Below are 21,614 nucleotides of genomic sequence, written 5' to 3' on the forward strand. Positions count from 1 at the left end.
AGAAAATAGCGGACTGCCGACCACATAGTGAAGAAAATAGCGGATTGTCGACCACATAGTGAAGAAAATAGCGGACTGTCGACCACATAGTGAAGAAAATAGCGGACTGTCGACCACATAGTGAAGAAAATAGCGGACTGTCGACCACATAGTGAAGAAAATAGCGGACTGTCGACCACATAGTGAAGAAAATAGCGGACTGTCGACCACATAGTGAAGAAAATAGCGGACTGTCGACCACATAGTGAAGAAAATAGCGGACTGTCGACCACATAGTGAAGAAAATAGCGGACTGCCGACCACATAGTGAAGAAAATGGCGGACTGCCGACCACATAGTGAAGAAAATAGCGGACTGTCGACCACATAGTGAAGAAAAAGAGGACTGTCGACCACATAGTGAAGAAAATAGCGGACTGTCGACCACATAGTGAAGAAAATAGCGGACTGCCGACCACATAGTGAAGAAAATGGCGGACTGCCGACCACATAGTGAAGAAAATAGCGGACTGTCGACCACATAGTGAAGAAAAAGAGGACTGTCGACCACATAGTGAAGAAAATAGCGGACTGTCGACCACATAGTGAAGAAAATAGCGGACTGTCGACCACATAGTGAAGAAAATAGAGAACTGCCGACCACATGGTGAAGAAAAGATACACGTTGCAAAACAAGCTGTTGTTGGGACAACGTATCGCTCTATGTAGAGCTATATCAAGTCATGGCTTGATGCAGATGGACATAGAACAAAACTCTGGTTCTGCAATATTGTAATCATAAAATATTTTCTGCAACACTGTAATAATAAAAGCTAGTTCTGCAACACTAATCATACAAGATGGTTCTGCAACATTGCAATAACAAAAGGTACTTCTGCAAATTGTAATAATAAAAGCTGGTTCTGCAACACTGTGATCATATAAGATGGTTCTGCAACACTGTGATCATATAAGATGGTTCTGCAACACTGTGATCATATAAGATGGTTCTGCAACACTGTGATCATATAAGATGGTTCTGCAACACTGTGATCATATAAGATGGTTCTGCAACACTGTGATCATATAAGATGGTTCTGCAACACTGTGATCATATAAGATGGTTCTGCAACACTGTAATCATAAAAGATGGTTCTGCAACACTGTGATCATATAAGATGGTTCTGCAACACTGTGATCATATGAGATGGTTCTGCAACACTGTGATCATATAAGATGGTTCTGCAACACTGTAATCATAAAAGATGGTTCTGCAATGCTGAAATAATAAAAGGAGGTTCTGCAACAATGTACCCGTAAAAAGCTGGTTCTGCAACACTGTAATCGTAAAATCTGGTTCTGCAACACTGTAATATTTAAAGCTGGTTCTGCAACACCGTAATAATAAAAGCTGGTTCTGCAATGCGTGTCTTTCCTCCACTGTTGTTGAAGTTTTGTGTTGAAGTTTAATGTAAATATTAAACAAAACGAAAGGGTTTAAATGTGTGTGACTTGGCAACTGATTCTCTTATTAGTGTAATCTAAGCTGGATGAATGGCGTCCAGCTTATGATAACCCTCTGTATTTGTTAATATTTCCACTACATTAATTTAAAGCTGTTATTTAACCAGCGTCCGTGATGATAATGCAGGCATTTAACCAGCGTCCTTGATAGTTCTTCAGTCATTCAACCAGCATCCTTGCTGGTAATGCAGCCATTTAACCAGTGTCCTTGATGGTATTGTAATCATTTAACCTGCCTCCGTTATGGTAATGTAGCCATTTAACCAGCGTCCTTGATGGTGATGTAGTCATTTAACCAGTTTCTGTGATGATAATGTAGCCTTTTACCCAACATCCGTGATGCTAATGTAGTTATTTAAACAGCGTCAGTGATAGCAATGCAGGTATTTAAACAGCGTCCGTGATGTTAATGTAGTCATTTAAACAGCGTCCGTGATGTTGTTCCTCCTCTCTTATGTTCTTACCTCATAAATGATAAATAAGACACTTGAGCAATATTTGGGAATCCTTATTCCGGAAACGTTTAGCCACGCAGCGGCCTCTTCAGTCCAATGCGGCGAAAGGTGGAAGATGAGGAGGAGTTTGAGGTGATCAGTCCCTCAGCCTAGAGTCGATATATTCAGCCCATCAGTCTTGACAAAGTGGAGCATATTCGCGGAGACGAGGCTCATATACTGCAGACAGATGAGGTGGAGCAGTGGTAGACGATGTCACCAGCGGAGACCACTAGTGGATGTAGGTCGTGTCTTTAGGTTAGACAAGTTTGGAAAAATTCCTGCATATTAAGATCCCAAAATGTTGTTGTGTCTGACAGGATGTGAATAAATGGTTCAGAAAAAAAAACGACAAATTGATAAATGAGATACTTGTAGTACATTTGGGAATCTTTGTTCCGGAAATATTTCTCCCCACAGTGGCTTCTTCAGTGCTTTTATCAAGATTGATGGACTGAACACATCGACTATAGGCTGAGGGACTGATTACCTCAAACTCCTCCCCATCTTCCACCTTTACCCACCATTGGACTGAAGAAGCCACTGCACTGCAAAACATTTCCAGAATAAAGATTCCTAAATATACCACAAGTCTCTTTTATCAACTTGCCGGTTTTCTAAACCATTTATACACATTATCTCATAAACAACTACATGTATTTCGGCCGCTACGAGACGTAGGAGGGTTTCCCCAGATCTCATCAACCCAGCCTCTTCTACATCATGCCAGCAACGTGAGGCATAAGATTTTGTTGAAGTTACATGCCAGCATTTAAGATGTGAAGCCAGTCAATGAGGACGTGTCTAGTGTACTCTCTGTGGACCGAACCAAGATGCCCTCCATTGAGGAACTTTACCAGCAGCTTAAGGAGGAACTAAGAGTGGCTAACCTCGAGATATGGCAATTGATGGAGAAAAACAAGAGGAGTCGTAGTAGTCTTCCTGTTGAGAGTCCTAAGGTCAAGAAGGGAAATTGGACAGTATGAAACGAAGCTGAAGATCAAGAGGATGAATGAAGAGGTAGAAACGCTGAAGAAGTAAGAGACTGCTGTGGAAACTTCTAACCCTTCTTCTGTGCTACCAGACGATTGTGAATCGACTACTGGGAGCGTCACAATGAAGAACAACAAGGATGGTAAGAATATTGTGCTTGTTGGGGACAATCAGATTAGGAACATGGATAGGGCCTTCTGCTTGAAGGATAGGAGTAGGAGACAGAAGGTTTGCTTTCCTGGGGCTGGGATGAAGAACATTGTTAGCCGGCTTGACAACATCATGTATGGTAATGGGATCAATCCTATTATCGGCCTCAGTGCTGAAGGTAATGAAGTAGGCAATCGTAGAAGTGAAGCAATGGACATTATTAGGAAGAAGAGAGGGAGCCCTGTTATATGTGGCATTTTGCCAAGAAGAAATGTTGGAAATGAATAGATATCCAGAGCAATTGGGATAAATTACTGGCTGCACAAACACTGTGAAGATAATGCAGTACCATTCATTGACAACTGGGACCACTTCTGTGGCAGAAATGACATGTATGTCAGGGATGAGGTTCACTTATCCTAGGCAGGTGTGGGTTTTCTCGCTAGCTCAGTTGAGGATGTTGTTAGGGCTTTAAACTAGGATTAGGTAGAGGTATGGGTCTAGGGATGGAAAATAATGAGTGCCGAAATAATGATTTAGGCTTTGATATTATAAATCTTAACAATAACAGTCATGGAGTAACACAGGGTAATGATAGTAACAGAAATTGTGTAAAAGAAAAGCTGAATAGAAAAAAGGTTCACAAGAAAAAACATATTAATGTATTTTATACTGTCTAAGCACCAGAAATATAATTAATGAATTACGTTTGGAAGCATGTGCTGGGAACTTTGATGTCATTGCAATAACTGGAACACGGTATAATTAAAAAGTCGGGATATGATTGCCGAGTGTCATATTCAAGGGTTTAAGTTGTTCCATGTGGATAGATATAACGGGAAAGGGGGTGGCGTAGCATTATATGTACGAAAAAATATAAATTGTTGCATAAAAACAGGCATTAAAATATATGGATCAATAACAGAATCCGTCTGGGTAGTTTCTAGAAGGTCAAGAGAAATTAATTCTAGATGTAATATTCCGACCTGCAGGCTTGGAACACAATAAAGGGAGACTTCTTTGGGACGAAATTGTTAGGGTTTTTACACACAATATCATAGTGATAGTTGGGGATTTCTTTGACCGGTACTCTGGAGTCCAGTGACTTTATGGAAGTAGTTCAGGACTGTTTTCTGAAACAGTGTGTAACAGAGCCTACCAGACACAATAATTTACTCGACCTAGTCTTGTCAAATAAAGAAACCCTCGTAAATAATCTGGAGATCACTGAAGAGCTTGGCGCAAGTGATCATAAATCCATTACTTTTAATAATACCTGGGAGTACCATAATAATGATTATACGGTAAAAGTCCTCGATTTTCGTTCTGCCGATTATATAGGACTCAGAGAACACCTGTCTAATCTCGATTGGGTTAATCTAGCTAATGATTTTATTGACGATGATCATACGATTACGACTGGATTGTTCTACTCAAGGACAAATTTGTTTGAAAACCACTATTTACCTTCGTCCTTTCTAAATATAAATTTATCTAATTTAAATCCGTTATTTCTGGTTCTTACATGATTCGATAACCTCATTATTTCATTATTTTTTATGCCCATCATCCACGTAACAGCAATAGGACCAATATAAAGAAGAGATTTTTGGAGCATAAAAGATTATCGAACAAAATAAAAAGCTGGAGCATTGATTAACTAGAAGAGATTAATGAAGCATAATTACTCAAAAGAATAGTCTCTTATTGTAATTAGTCATGTGAACAGTCTCTTATTGTAATTAGTCAAGTGAACAGTCTCTTATTGTAATTAGTCAAGTGAACAGTCTCTTATTGTAATTAGTCAAGTGAACAACTTCTTGCCGAAACTACAAAACGAAGAAAGGTTATTTTCTCATTTTTTTTTCTTTAACCATGTAAGAAGAGTTGAAGCGGCGGTGGTGGTGGGAGGAAAGCATCAAAGGGAACACCAAAATGAACTCATCCAAGTGTGAAGCCTTTCATTCAAAACCAATTTGTTGGCCAAATGATGTGCCCCAGAGCACAGGGAATTGTATATTGATGTGTGTGTGTTTGTGTATGTAGGCACCGAGTTGTACTCAGTTGTGGTTGCAGGGGTCGAATCATAGCTCTTGGCCCCGCCTCTTCACTGGCCGCTACTAGGTCGTACTTCCTGCTCCATGAGCTTTATCACACCTCTTCTAAAAGCTATGTATGGATTCTGCCTCCACTACATCACTTCCCAGACTGTTCCACTTTCTGACATCTCTGTGACTGAAGAAATACTTCCTAACATCCCTGTGATTCATCTTAGTCTTCAACTTCCAACTGTGACCTTTTGTTGCTGTGTCCCATCTCTGGAACATACTGTCTCTATCCAACTTGTCAATTCCTCTCAGTATTTCATATGCCGTTATCGTATCGCCCCTATCTCTCCTGTCCTCCAGTGTGGTCAGGTCGATTTCCCTTAACCTCTCCTTTTAGGACATTCCTCTTAACTCCGGGACCAGTTTTGTTGCAAACCTTAGCACTTTCTCTAAATTCCTTACGTGCATGGCTAGGTGTGTGTTCCAAACTGGTGCTGCATACTCTAATACAGGCCTAACGTACACGGAGTACGAGCTTCTGAGCGATTCCTTATTGACATGTCGGAATGCTATTCTTAGGTTTGCTAGGCGCCCGTATGCTGCAACAGTTATTTGGTTGATATGCGCCTTAGATGTGCCTGGTGTTATACTCATCTTGAGCGAGGTTTGTAGGCTCTGGCCCCCTAGACTATACTCCGTCTGCGGTCTTTTTTGCCCTCCCCCAATCTTCATGATTTTCCACTTGGTGAGGTTGAACTCCAGGAGCCAGTTTCTGGACCAGGCCTGAAGCCTGTCCAGATCCCTTTGTAGTTCTTCCTGGTCCTCCTCTGACTGAATTCTTCTCATTAACTTCATATCATCTGCAAACAAGGACACTTCTGAGGCTATTCCTTCCGTCATATCGTTCACATATCAGAAACAGCAGTGGTCCTAGGACTGACCCCAGTGGAACCCAGCTTGTCACAGGCGCCCACTCTGACACCTCGTCACGCACCATGACTCGCTGGATTCTTCCCGACAGGTATTCCCTGATCGATTGAAGTGCCTTAAATGTTATCCCTGCCTGGTCCTCTAGCGTTTGCACTAATCTCTTGTGTGGAACTGTGTCAACCCCCTTCTTACACTCCAAGAAAACGCATTCTACCCACCCCTCTCTCTCTTGGCTTACTGCTGTCACCCTGTCATAGAACTCCACTAGGTTTGTGACACATGATTTCCCGTCCCTAAAAATGTGCTGGTTGTGGATGATAAGCTCATTCGTTACTAGGTGCTCCACCACTCTTCTCCTGATAGTCTTCTCCATGAATTTGCATACTATACATGTCAGTGACACTGGTCTGTAGTTTAATACTTTGTGTCTGTCTCCTTTTTTTAAAAATTGGGGCTACATTTGCTGTGTTCCATACCTCACGTAGTCGCCCTGTTTCGATAGATATGTTGAAGATTGTTATTAGTGATAGACATAGTGCCTCTGCTCCCTCTCTCAGGACCCATGGAGAGATGTTATCCGGCCCCATCGCATTTGAGGCATGTAACTCGCTAAGCAGCCTCTTCACTTCTTCCTCGGTTTTATGTATTGTGTCCAATACTTGATAGTGTACCCACCTCTCCGTCTTTCTGGAGCCCATTCTGTCTCCCCAGTGAACACTTCTTTGAATCTCATATTGAGTTCCTCACATACTTTGCAGTCATTTCTTGTGATCTCCCCTCCTTCTCTCTTCAGCCTCATTACCTGGTCCTTGACTGTTGATTTTCTCTTGACGTGGATGTGCAACAACTTCGGGTAAAATTTAACTTTCGCTGCTATGTCATTTTCGTATTGTCGTTGGGCCTCCCTTCTTACCTGTGCATATTCATTTCTGGCTCTACGACTGCTCTCCATATTTTCCTGGGTCCTTTGCCTTCTTTACTTCTTCCATTCTCTAGCACACTTGGTTTTGGCCTCTCTACACGTTTGAGTGAACCAAGGGCTCATCCTGGCTTTCTCATTACCTGTGTTACCTCTCCTCAGCTTCTTTGCATATTGTTGTCACATATTCCATCATCTTATATATTGACTTTCCTGCCGGTGGCCTGTCCCACTGAACCCCATGCAGGAAATTCTTTATGCCTGTGTAGTCTCCTCTCTTGTAGTTTGATTTCATTTGTCCTGCCCTTACTGCTTCCCTCTCCACTTGTAACTCCTCTATGTATTTGAAGCTCAAAATCACGTGGTCACTAGCCCCGAAGAATCTTTCATATGTGATGTCCTTAATGTCTGCACTACCCATGGTCAATATTAGGTCCAATCTTGCTGGTTCATCCTCTCCTCTCTCTCTCTCTGGTAGTGTCCCTTACGTGTTGGTACACAAGGTTTTCCAGTATCACCTCCATTATCTTAGCCTTCCACGTTTCTGAGCCCTCATGTGGCTCCAGGTTCTCCCAGTCAATTTTCTTATGATTGAAGTCACCCACAATCAGCAGCTTTACCCAGCTCACATGAGCCCTTCTGGCCACTCCAACAACCATGGCTCTATTACTCTGATGATAAACTTGCCTTGGCTTCCTGCTGTTCTGTGATGGGCTATACATCACTGCAATTACCATCTTGGGACCTCCTGACTGAAGTGTTTCTATTATGTAATCTCCTGCTTCTCCTCCATCTCCTCTCTCCAGCTCATCAAAATCCCAATGTTTTTTGACAAGCAGCGCCACTCCTCCACTCCCTCTGTTCCCTCTGTCTTTCCTCAGGGTCTGATATCCCGTTGGGAAGATGACATTTGTTATCATTCCTGTGAGCTTGGTTTCTGTGAGAGCTATGATGTCTGATGATTTCTTTTCGATTCTTTCGTGCCACTCCACTTACTTATTCATTATTCCATCAGCGTTGGTGTAACATACCTTCATTTTCCTCTCCAGTACTGTGCTCTAGGGGTCTGTGGGGGTATTGGACATGGCAGTGTGCTGTGGGATTCTTCAGCATAGTGTGAGGTGGGGGCTGTAAGTTTGGACTGTGGTTTGTGTAGGAATAGCAGGTTTGACTGTGGGGTTCTGTGGGTGGTTCTGTGTGTGCTTGCACTTGTTGCTCTGCCCTACTCTTGTTTTCCTCTGCTGACTCAATCCTTGTCTCTCTTCCTAGCCCCTTCTGTTTCTGTGTCCTCTCCCTTAGCTGCTTTTATTCTGTTCTTGTTCTGTTGCCATCTAGGAACACCTGTTTGTATGTCGATGATTCCTCCAGCCTTGGTTTCTCTTGCAGGATCCTGTTCTGCACCGTTTCTGTCTTGAAAATAAGTTTGACCAGCTGATTTCTCCCCAGCAAGTATCCTCCTATTCTCTGAAAATTTACTATCTCAGTCATGCCCTTCTCGCCTATTCTTTGATGATGTTTTCAATCTCCTGTTTTTCTTTCTGCCGTCTTTCATTGTGTGTCCTCCTTTCGTTCACCTGGAGCCAATGAATAAACACTGACTTCTAACTCTCCTCCTCCCACTGCCTTTCCCTCTGTTTCTCTGGGTCCTATTTGTACATGACTATTGTATCTCTTATTTTTCCTGTAACTTTTGGTGGCATAGTCGTGCCTCTGCATGGGACCTCTCACCTTCTCTATCTTCTCCCCGCTCACATACTGCTATCCCTGCTCCCAACAGCTCTCCCCCTTCATTCCTCAGCCCTGCATGGTAGACTGATAGGGCCTCAGTGTAAGTCTTGTCTCCTTCCTTTCCGTTGGGCTCCTCGTTTAGTAGGAGTGTACCTGCTTCAGATGCCATGTCTCCCCTGGGCAATAGCCCAGTAACTCGCTTCAGCATAGTTTCCTCATATTCTAGGGCCCATATCCTGGCTTCTGCTGTGTGTGTGTTAGTTACCATTTTGTCCTAGGCACATGTCGATTAGACACTAGGCCTGGTGTGTGTGTGTGTGTGTGTGTACTCACCTATTTGTACTCACCTATTTGTGGTTGCAGGGGTCGAGTCCTAGCTCCTGGCCCCGCCTCTTCACCGGTTGCTACTAGGCCCTCTCTCTCCCCGCTCCATGAGCTTTATCAAACCTCGTCTTAAAACTGTGTATGGTTCCTGCCTCCACTACGTCATTTTCTAGGCTATTCCACTGCCTTACAACTCTATGACTGAAGAAATACTTCCTACTATCTCTCTGACTCATTTGTGTCTTCAACTTCCAATTGTGGCCTCTTGTTTCTGTGTCCCCTCCCTGGAACATCCTGTCTTTGTCCACCTTGTCTATTCCACGCAGTATTTTATATGTCGTTATCATGTCTCCCCTGACCCTCCTGTCCTCCAGTGTGGTCAGGCCGATTTCCCTTAATCTTTCTTCATAGGACATTCCCCTTAGCTCTGGAACTAACCTTGTCGCAAACCTTTGTACTTTCTCTAGTTTCTTGACGTGCTTTATCAAGTGCGGGTTCCAAACAGGTGCTGCATACTCCAGTATGGGCCTGACATACACGGTGTACAGTGTCTTGAATGATTCCTTACTAAGGTATCGGAATGCTGTTCTCAGGTTTGCCAGGCGCCCATATGCTGCAGCAGTTATCTGATTGATGTGTGCTTCCGGAGACATGCTCGGTGTTATACTCACCCCAAGATCTTTCTCCTTGAGTGAGGTTTGCAGTCTTTGGCCACCTAGCCTATACTCTGTCTGTGGTCTTCTGTGCCCCTCCCCCATCTTCATGACTTTGCATTTGGCAGGATTAAATTCGAGAAGCCATTTGCTGGACCAGGTGTCCAGTCTGTCCAGGTCTCTTTGAAGTCCTGCCTGGTCCTCATCAGATTTAATTCTCCTCATTAACTTCACATCATCTGCAAACAGGGACACTTCTGAGTCTAACCCTTCCGTCATGTCGTTCACATATACCAAAAATAGCACTGGTCCTAGGACCGACCCCTGTGGGACCCCGCTCGTCACAGGTGCCCACTGTGATACATCATTACGTACCATGACTCGTTGTTGCCTCCCTGTCAGGTATTCTCTGATCCATTGCAGTGCCCTTCCTGTTATATGCGCCTGATGCTCTAGCTTCTGCACTAATCTCTTGTGAGGAACTGTGTCAAAGGCCTTCTTGCAGTCCAAGAAGATGCAATCAACCCACCCCTCTCTCTCTTGTCTTACTTCTGTTATTTTATCATAAAACTCCAGAAGGTTTGTGACACAGGATTTGCCTTCCGTGAATCCGTGCTGGTTGGCATTTATACTCCTGTTCCGTTCCAGGTGCTCCACCACTCTCCTCCTGATAATCTTCTCCATAATTTTGCATACTATACACGTCAATGACACAGGTCTATAGTTTAGTGTGTGTGTGTGTGTGTGTGTGTGTGTGTGTGTGTGTGTGTGTGTGTGTGTGTGTGTATACTCACCTAGTTGAGGTTGCAGGGGTCGAGTTCGAGCTCCTGGCCCCCGCCTCTTCACTGATCGCTACTAGTTCACTCTCCCTGAACCGTGAGCTTTATCATACCTCTGTGTGTGTGTGTGTGTGTGTGTGTGTTTGTGTGTGTGTGTGTTTGTGTGTGTGTGTGTGTGTGTGTGTGTGTGTGTGTGTGTGTGTGGGTGTGCCTGGGTGTGTGTGGGTGTGTGTGTGTGTGTGTGTGTGTGTGTGTGTGTGTGTGTGTGTGTGTGTGTGTGTGTGTGTGTGTGTGTGTGTGTGTGCGTGTGCCTATGTGTGTGTGTATTTCCCTAATTATGGTTGCAGGGGTAGAGACTCAGCTCCTGATCACGGGTGATTTCACTCTCCCAGCTACATGAGCCCTATCATATCTATTCTTAAAGCTATGTGTGGATTCTGCCTCTACTACTTTGCTGTCCAGGTCGCTTCACTTCTTGATGGCTCTAGGGATAAAGAATTATTTCCTAATATCTCTGTGACTCATCCATGCTTTCACCTTTTAGCTGTGTCCTTGTGTACCTGAGACCCGCATGTTTAAAAGACTCTCCCAGTTCACCCTGTCAATTCCTCTCAATATTTTGTATGTCGTAATCATGTCAGCTCTGGTTCTTCTGTCCTCTAGTCTGATCAGGTTTACCTCCTCTAGCCTATCTTCATAGCTCATACCCCTCAGCTCTGGGACTAGTCTTACTGCAAACCTTTGCATTTTTCCAACTTCTTTACATGTTCTTCTAGATGTGGGTTCCATACTGGTGCTACATACTCCAAGATGGGCCTGACATATGCCGTGTATAAGGCCGTGAATGCCTCTTTGTTGATGTTCCTGAAAGCTACTCATAAATTTGTCAGTCTTGCATTTGTTGCAGAGGTTATTCGGTAGATATGTGTCTCAGGTTAAGTGCTCGGAGAGAGAGAGAGAGTGATCTCTACTTAGGTAGCGGTGATCTGTAGTTTGTTCAATGATGAGCAGTACTTAGTTCAGTGGTGATCTGTACTTAGCTCTGTGACGACGTGTCTAGTGTACTGTCTGTGAATCTGAACCAAGATGTGCTTAATTGAACAACTTTACCAACAGCTTAAGGAGGAGCTTAGGGTGGCTTAGCTCGAGATACGGCGATTGACGGAGGAAAACAAGAGGATTCGTAGTAGTCCTCCTGTTGTGAATCCTCAAGTCAAGGAAGGAACCTGGGCAGTTGCCGGACATCATGGAACGAAGGTAAGGATCAAGACGATGGATGGAGAGGTAGGAATAACCAAGAACCAGGAGGTTATTGTGGAAACTTCTAACCCATTCTCTGTGCTACCCGACGAAATGTGAACCGAATACAGGGAACGTCAACAAGGAAGGTAAGAACATTGTGCTTGTTGGGGACAGTCTGATTAGGTATATGTATAGGGGCTTCTGCTTGAAGTATTGGAGTAGGAAACGAAAGGTTTGCTTTTCTGGGGCTGGGATGGACGATATCGTTAGCCGGCTTGACAACATCATGAACGGTAATTGGATCAATCCTCTTATTTGCCTCAGTGCTGGAGGCAATGATGTAGGCAAGCGTAGAAGTGAGGATTTAATTAGAAGGTATAGGACAGCAATAGACATAATTAGGAAGAAGGGGGTGGGGTCCTGTTATATGTGGCATTTTGCCAAAAAGGGGTGTTGGAAATGAATGGTTGTCCAGAGTAATTAGTATTAATTGTTGGCTGGACAAACACAGTAAGGATAATTCATTGACAACTGGGACCACTTCTACGGTAGAAATGACATGTATGCTAGGGATGGGGCTCACTTATCTAGGGTAGGTGTGGGTTTTCTCGCTAGTTCAGTTGAGGGTGTTGTTAGGACTTTGAGCTAGGATTAGTTAGAGGTATGGGTTTAAAATGGAAAACAATGGGTGTGGAAATGTTGACTTCGAAGTTGACATTACGAATTTTAATAATAACAGTCATCGAGTAACACAGGGTAATGATAATGACAAAAATTGTATAAAAGCAAAGGTGAATAGGAAAACGGAACAGAAGAAAAAACTTATTAATGTATTTTATGCTAATAGTCGAAGTGCCAGAAACAAAATTAAGGAATTACGTTTGGTAGCGTGTGCCGGGAACTTTGATGCCATTGCAGTAACTGAAACATGGTATAATTTAAAGAGTCGCGATATGATTGCTGAGTGTCATATTCAAGTGTTTAAGTTGTTCCATGTGGATAGATATTGTATGCACGAGAAAATATAAATTGTTGCATAAAAACAGGTATGAAAATGGATGGACTAGTAACAGAATCTGAGTGGGTAGAATTTCTAGAAAGTCAAGAAAAACTTATTTTAGGTGTGATATATCGTTCTCCTGGCTTAGAAAGCGATAGAGGGAGACTTCTTTGGGACGAAATTGTTAGGGCTTCTAGACACGATAACAAAGTAATAGTGGGGAATTTTAACTTTAGTCAATCTGACTGCTATTATAGAGTCCAGTGATTTTGTAAGTAGTTCAAAAGTGTTTTCTGAAACAATGTGTACCTGAGCATACCAAAGGTAATAATTTGTTTGACCTAGTTTTGTCAAATAAAAAAACCCTCGTAAATTGTCACTGAAGAGCTTGGCACAAGTGATCACATAATATTACCTGGGAAAACGAAAATAAGGATAATACGGTAAAAGTCGATTTTCGTTCTGCCGACTATAATGGACTCGATTGGGTATTCTAGCTAATGATTATATTGACGATGATCATAGTCGTGATAACGAAGGGAACGGTGTTTATGATTTTTTTTATTAACAATGTACAATGTGCACTGAGTATATATTCCCCAGACTGAAATTAGGTCAAATAAGAATGATCCTAGATGGATTCATAATAGAGTAAAGCAGCTATTGGGAGAGAAAAGAGGAATTTAAAGGCGCATCAAAAGAGGAGAGGTTAACCTTATTGATTAATATGCTCCTTTTAAGAGAGAAGTAAAAAGGGGGATTAGGAAGCCTAAAAGCGACTATGAAATTAGAGTTGTTAACAAATCAAAGACTAATCCAAATGAGTTCTTTCAAGTGTAAGGGACAAAAGTTGGAAAATTGGGATAGCCAAGAATTGGGGATGGACAGCTGACTGAAAATGAACAGGAAATGTGTTCTCTATTTAATGGTTATTTCTTGTCAGTCTTTACAAAAGAAGACAAATGATATCCCAGAAATTGACAATTATTGAGTTCCTGAAGAAAACCAATTAAGGAATATTACTGTCACGAGGGAAACTGTTATCAAACAGATAGATAAATTGAAGGAAAGTAAGTTCCCTGGCTCTGATGAGTTATTTTCAAGATGGAACTTAGTCAGCCATTAACGAGCGTGTTTAATGCGTCCATCCAATCTGGTGTTGTGCCAGAGTTATGGAAGATGGCTTATGTTATTCCTATATTTAAATCAGGGGATAAGTGCATTCCATCAAATTACCACCCAATAAGCCTGACGCCTACAGTAGGCAAATTATTAGAATCAATTATAGCTGACCTTCAAGAGCATAATTTGATTAATGAATCTCATCATGGATTCACGAGAGGTCGTTCCTGCCTGACAAATTTACTGACGTTCAATAAAATATTTGAGGGAGTAGACAGTGATAAAGAATATGATGTTGTTTATTTGGATTTCAGTAAAGCTTTTGATAGAGTACCTCACAAAAGACTCTTAAGAAAAGTGGCATCTCACGGTATAGGAGGTAAGGTTCTAGCATGGATTGAGGCATGGCTTACCAATAAAAGCAGTTTCCGTTAATGGGGTCAAGTCTGAATGGGGACTGGTCACTAGTGGCGTTCCACAAGGATTAGTTTTAGGCCCTCTCTTGTTCATAATTTACATTAATGACCTTGATGAAGGAATTACAAGTGACATGAGCAAATTTGCTGATAGGTCTAATGATTGATTCCGAGGAGGATACCAAGGAATTTTAGGAGGATTTGGACAAATTAATGTCTTGGTCTGAAAAGTGGCAGATGAAGTTCATCGTGGACAAGTGTAAGGTCCTAGTCCATGGGAATGAGAATAACCCTCGAAGTTATAAACTAGGTGAAGTATACCTTGATCACACAGAATGTGAAAAGGACTTGGGAGTCATGGTAAACAGAAACCTCAAGTTAAGACAACAGTGCTTCAGTGTGTGCAATAACGATAACAGATAACTAGGATTCATTTCAAGAAGTAGTAGTAACAGGAGTCCAAAAGTTATCTTACAGCTCTATTTATGCGCTTAGTTTTGGTCTCCTTAGTACAGAATGGAAATAAATTCATTGGAGAATATATAGAGAAGGAGGACTAAAATGATTCGCTGTATAAGGAATCTCTCGTATGAAGATAGACTTGAATCTTCACTCTCTTGAGAGACAGAATGAGAGGAGGTATCATCGAAGTGTACAAGTGGATGATGGGCATAAACAAAGACGATATTAATAAAATACTGAGGATATCGACTCAGGTAAGAACCAGGAATAACGGATTTACGTTGGATAACTTCAGATTTAAAAAGGAGTAGGGTAATCGAGGCAACGACCCTGGGTAGCTTTAAGAAGAGATTAGACAAATATATGAGTGAGAGGGGCTGGGTTTGATTGGTATCGTGGGTTCGTGAGTAAATTCTTGGGTAGCTTCCGGAATGAATGGTTTTGATGAGGACTTGCCATTAGGCCTTCTGAAGTGTTTCTCCATTCTTATGTTCTTATGAGAGAGAGGGAGAGAGAGAGAGAGAGAGAGAGAGAAAGGGAGAGGCTTACCTGGTATCTTACATACTGACGTAAGAACATGAAAACACCAGCAATGCAGCCAGAGTGCAAGACATTTAACATACATCGGTCTGGTAATCAGAAGGGAGGAAGTGAGCAGATCTATGTCAAAGGCACTCACCAGTTTGGTGGTGATGCTGTCGATGACGTTGGAGTGGTAGAGGCGACGACGGTGGTCCTGGAAGAAAGCTCTTACATAGAGACACGGCTTGTCGTCCCAGAAAGGCAGGAAGTAGTAGACTTTGTCGTTGGTCATGGGCTTGGCAGGAGGTGTCGTCGACTGCCACATAGATGCCTCAGCGATGATGGACTCAGGACCTGCACCCGGGAGAGACATATAAGTTGAGGCAGGACACCAGCTGTGTCTCTACTGTCTCTTCTCTTTTATTACTTATCTTGAGTAAAAGGAGTATACAGCTTAGAGGTGTATAAAAATACACGCTCCATGAGATCTTCTGCTGCCGAGGTTAGACAGTAGCGTCACAGTTGGTGACGCAGGTGCACTGACAAGTCACGAATGTGATGTGCTTGTAAAAACTTTCTACTGTAAGCTTCATTGTTCTAAGGTACAGTATTCGGTCTGTTACATGCCAGGATCCCAGTTCGAGACACCGTCCATATATATATATATATATATATATATATATATATATATATATATATAAAGAGAGAGAGAGAGAGATAGAGAGAGAGAGATAGAGAGAGAGAGAGAGAGAGAGAGAGAGAGAGAGAGAGAGAGAGAGAGAGAGAGAGAGAGAGAGAGATAAGATGAAGAAGAATACGAAGAAGAAACAGGAACATGGACGGGATATACAATACAACAGTTATGAATGGTAACTCATTCCAAGCACTTCCTTAATCTTACAATCACATTCGTCTCTTGCAGTGCCTCATCATTCTTCTTTCCATTCTTACTTCCTTCAGCCTCCATCACCGTTCTTGCCACACATGAGTCATTACTTTCCCTCTTTCCCTCATCTAAGTCTCCATCATTTTCCCTTTCTCGTTTACCTGAGTCACCATCATTCTCTCTACCTACTTGTCTCGCCTGAGTCTCCATCACTTTCTGTCTCACCTGAGCCTCCATCACTTTCTGTCTCACCTGAGTCTCCATCACTTTCTGTCTCACCTGAGTTTCCATCACTTTCTGTCTCACCTGAGTCTCCATCACTTTCTGTCTCACCTGAGTCTCCATCACTTTCTGTCTCACCTGAGTCTCCATCACTTTCTGTCTCACCTGAGTTTCCATCACTTTCTGTCTCACCTGAGTCTCCATCACTTTCTGTCTCACCTGAGTCTCCATCACTTTCTGTCTCACCTGAGTCTCCATCACTTTCTGTCTCACCTGAGTCTCCATCACTTTCTGTCTCACCTGAGTCTCCATCACTTTCTGTCTCGCCTGAATCTCCATCACTTTCTGTCTCACCTGAGTCTCCATCACTTTCTGTCTCACCTGAGCCTCCATCACTTTCTGTCTCACCTGAGCCTCCATCACTTTCTGTCTCACCTGAGTCTCCATCACTTTCTGTCTCACCTGAGTCTCCATCACTTTCTGTCTCACCTGAGTCTCCATCACTTTCTGTCTCACCTGAGTCTCCATCACTTTCTGTCTCGCCTGAGTCTCCATCAATTTCTGTCTCACCTGAGTCTCCATCACTTTCTGTCTCACCTGAGCCTCCATCACTTTCTGTCTCGCCTGAATCTCCATCACTTTCTGTCTCACCTGAGTCTCCATCACTTTCTGTCTCACCTGAGTCTCCATCACTTTCTGTCTCACCTGAGTCTCCATCACTTTCTGTCTCACCTGAGTCTCCATCACTTTCTGTCTCACCTGAGTCTCCATCACTTTCTGTCTCACCTGAGTCTCCATCACTTTCTGTCTCACCTGAGTCTCCATCACTTTCTGTCTCACCTGAGTCTCCATCACTTTCTGTCTCACCTGAGTCTCCATCACTTTCTGTCTCACCTGAGTCTCCATCACTTTCTGTCTCACCTGAGTCTCCATCACTTTCTGTCTCACCTGAGTCTCCATCACTTTCTGTCTCACCTGAGTCTCCATCACTTTCTGTCTCACCTGAGTCTCCATCACTTTCTGTCTCACCTGAGTCTCCATCACTTTCTGTCTCACCTGAGTCTCCATCACTTTCTGTCTCACCTGAGTCTCCATCACTTTCTGTCTCACCTGAGTCTCCATCACTTTCTGTCTCACCTGAGTCTCCATCACTTTCTGTCTCACCTGAGTCTCCATCACTTTCTGTCTCACCTGAGTCTCCATCACTTTCTGTCTCCTGAGTCTCCATCACTTTCTGTCTCTGAGTCTCCATCACCTGTCTCACCTGAGTCTCCATCACTTTCTGTCTCACCTGAGTCTCCATCACTTTCTGTCTCACCTGAGTCTCCATCACTTTCTGTCTCACCTGAGTCTCCATCACTTTCTGTCTCACCTGAGTCTCCATCACTTTCTGTCTCACCTGAGTCTCCATCACTTTCTGTCTCACCTGAGTCTCCATCACTTTCTGTCTCACCTGAGTCTCCATCACTTTCTGTCTCACCTGAGTCTCCATCACTTTCTGTCTCACCTGAGTCTCCATCACTTTCTGTCTCACCTGAGTCTCCATCACTTTCTGTCTCACCTGAGTCTCCATCACTTTCTGTCTCACCTGAGTCTCCATCACTTTCTGTCTCACCTGAGTCTCCATCACTTTCTGTCTCACCTGAGTCTCCATCACTTTCTGTCTCACCTGAGTCTCCATCACTTTCTGTCTCACCTGAGTCTCCATCACTTTCTGTCTCACCTGAGTCTCCATCACTTTCTGTCTCACCTGAGTCTCCATCACTTTCTGTCTCACCTGAGTCTCCATCACTTTCTGTCTCACCTGAGTCTCCATCACTTTCTGTCTCACCTGAGTCTCCATCACTTTCTGTCTCACCTGAGTCTCCATCACTTTCTGTCTCACCTGAGTCTCCATCACTTTCTGTCTCACCTGAGTCTCCATCACTTTCTGTCTCACCTGAGTCTCCATCACTTTCTGTCTCACCTGAGTCTCCATCACTTTCTGTCTCACCTGAGTCTCCATCACTTTCTGTCTCACCTGAGTCTCCATCACTTTCTGTCTCACCTGAGTCTCCATCACTTTCTGTCTCACCTGAGTCTCCATCACTTTCTGTCTCACCTGAGTCTCCATCACTTTCTGTCTCACCTGAGTCTCCATCACTTTCTGTCTCACCTGAGTCTCCATCACTTTCTGTCTCACCTGAGTCTCCATCACTTTCTGTCTCACCTGAGTCTCCATCACTTTCTGTCTCACCTGAGTCTCCATCACTTTCTGTCTCACCTGAGTCTCCATCACTTTCTGTCTCACCTGAGTCTCCATCACTTTCTGTCTCACCTGAGTCTCCATCACTTTCTGTCTCACCTGAGTCTCCATCACTTTCTGTCTCACCTGAGTCTCACCTCCATCCCTTTCTGTCTCACCTGAGTCTCCATCACTTTCTGTCTCACCTGAGTCTCCATCACTTTCTGTCTCACCTGAGTCTCCATCACTTTCTGTCTCACCTGAGTCTCCATCACTTTCTGTCTCACCTGAGTCTCCATCACTTTCTGTCTCACCTGAGTCTCCATCACTTTCTGTCTCACCTGAGTCTCCATCACTTTCTGTCTCACCTGAGTTTCCATCACTTTCTGTCTCACCTGAGTCTCCATCACTTTCTGTCTCACTTGAGTGAACATCACTCACTCTCCTTCACCTGAGTCTCCATCACTTTGTGTCTCGCTTGACTCACCATCACTCACCCTCCCTCTCTCACCTGAGTCTCCATCGCTCTCCTCGTCGCTGGAGGGCCTGGTGGAGGAGCACCCATCAATGGAATTACCAGCGTTGCCGATGGAAATTTCGAAGGTGACAGGTTTGTCACTGACCCGCTTCTCTATCATGGTGGCCTCGTGTACCGACGCGAACAAGAGAAACTCCTCACTCCTGCCATAGTTGCTCTGAGGATGCGAGGAAACAGAAAAGTATTGTTATTGTGGACAAAAGACACAAGGTTAGGCTAGGTAAGATTCGTCAGGAAACAGGGCAGTTGTTACCTGTCGCAGATCTTAGTCATATGATGACCCGCCACTGGAGCTTTTGGTCATCTGACCGAGACCTTCACAAAACCAACAAGTTGATCAATGAGACACTTGTATAACATTTGGGTATCGTGTCAGCCAAAGATGAAGGGTGGCTTTCCCAGTCTTACTACCGACTCGTCCTCTGAATTCTCCCCCATATAAACTGTTAAGTACTGTACATGAAAATGATGTTCATTGATTTTGGATTCATGAAAACATATCAAATCTATACTAAGCTGAGCTATATCTTTTGTTTGGTCCAGTAATAGAGCAGAGATACACATTGTTTTATGTTAAAGGAAAATATTCTCTAAAATACTCTGGCCGCAATATTAGATTATTTCTTATTAAAATGTTATTGATATATATGTTGCATTCACTATAATACAACTAACATGATTTTCCAATTCATTGTTTCCATTCTGCATCTCATAACTTTCTTATGGTATCTAAGTTAGAATCATCATTTGAAGTCCCAACACCTCTGTAGTCTCTAATGTTCTCTTCCGGGTTCACGGGTTAGTCCTTCAGAGTGGCCCAGGGAGACTGGTCTCTATTACTTTTCCTCTCAGAGTGGTCCAGGGAAGACTGGTCCCTATGGTTTTTTCCTCCGAGTAGCCCTGGGAGACTGCCCCCCATGGTTTTTCCCGACATCCGCCCGTGCTCCTCAGCCGCTGTTATGACCACTCCATGGATCACCTGACCAGTTTGCTGACCTTCCTCATGCTAGCCGAGATTACAGTGCAAGAAGGATTATTGCAATGTTAACTGATCAGTGTGTTCTATTACTCTTCACTCCGGCTGAAGGAGGAAAGGTTTTTATGTATATGCATTTACCCACACACACAAGCTCGTAAAAACTCTTCACTGCTTTCAGTAGGAGGTAGGTTACTGAAAGCAGTGAAGAGCTTTTACGAGGATAGTGAGGCTCAAGTTAGGGTATGTAGGAAACAGGGAGATTATTTCCCAGTAAAAGTAGGCCTTAGACAAGGATGTGTGATGTCACCGTGGTTGTTTAATATATTTATAGATGGGGTTGTAAGAGAAGTAAATGCGAGGGTCTTGGCAAGAGGCGTGGAGTTAAAAGATAAAGAATCACACATAAAGCGGGAGTTGTCACAGTTGCTCTTTGCTGATGACACTGTGCTCTTGGGAGATTCGGAAGAGAAGTTGCAGAGATTGGTGGATGAATTTGGTAGGGTATGCAAAAGAAGAAAATTAAAAGTGAATACAGGAAAGAGTAAGGTTAGGAGGATAACAAAAAGATTAGGTGAAGAAAGATTGAATATCAGATTGGAGGGAGAGAGTATGGAGGAGGTGAATGTATTCAGATATTTGGGAGTGGACGTGTCAGCGGATGGGTCTATGAAAGATGAGGTGAATCATAGAATTGATGAGGGGGACAAGGGTGAGCGGTGCACTTAGGAGTCTGTGGAGACAAAGAACTTTGTCCTTGGAGGCAAAGAGGGGAATGTATGAGAGAATAGTTTTACCAACGCTCGTATATGGGTGTGAAGCATGGGTGATGAATGTTGCAGCGAGAAGGCTGGAGGCAGTGGAGATGTCATGTCTGAGGGCAATGTGTGGTGTGAATATAATGCAGAGAATTCGTAGTTTGGAAGTTAGGAGGAGGTGCGGGATTACCAAAACTGTTGTCCAGAGGGCTGAGGAAGGGTTGTTGAGGTGGTTCGGGAATGTAGAGAGAATGGAGCGAAACAGAATGACTTCAAGAGTGTATCAGTCTGTATTGGAAGGAAGGCGGGGTAGGGGTCGGCCTAGGAAAGGTTGGAGGGAGGGGGTAAAGGAGGTTTTGTGTGCGAAGGGCTTGGACTTCCAGTAGGCATGCGTGAGCGTGTTTGATAGGAGTGAATGGAGACAAATGGTTTTTAATACTTGACGTGCTGTTGGAGTGTGAGCTAAGTAACATTTATGAAGGGATTCAGGGAAACAGGCCGGACTTGAGTCCTGGAGATGGGAAGTACAGTGCCTGCACTCTCAAGGAGGGGTGTTAATGTTGCAGTTTAAAAACTGTAGTGTAAAGCACCCTTCTGGCAAGACAGTGATGGAGTGAATGATGGTGAAAGTTTTTCTTTTTCGGGCCACCCTGCCTTGGTGGGAATCGGCCAGTGTGTTAAATAAAATATATATATATATATATATATATATGTATATATATATAT

General features: G+C 43.4%; 1 protein-coding gene across 1 annotated transcript in view; it reads right to left on the reverse strand.

Moving 5' to 3' along the window:
• LOC128703693 (otoferlin) overlaps nucleotides 1-21,614 on the reverse strand; it is a 181,015-nt gene that overhangs the window by 134,563 nt on the left and 24,838 nt on the right. The window contains exons 5-6 of the mRNA XM_070087090.1: nucleotides 19,128-19,311; nucleotides 15,442-15,638 (exon numbers count right to left, since the gene is read on the reverse strand). Coding sequence (XP_069943191.1) covers nucleotides 15,442-15,638; nucleotides 19,128-19,311 — 381 coding nt within the window. The remainder of the gene's footprint in view (nucleotides 1-15,441; nucleotides 15,639-19,127; nucleotides 19,312-21,614) is intronic.

Source organism: Cherax quadricarinatus, chromosome 20 (genome assembly GCF_038502225.1).
Source record: "Cherax quadricarinatus isolate ZL_2023a chromosome 20, ASM3850222v1, whole genome shotgun sequence".
NCBI classification, from domain to species: domain Eukaryota; kingdom Metazoa; phylum Arthropoda; class Malacostraca; order Decapoda; family Parastacidae; genus Cherax; species Cherax quadricarinatus.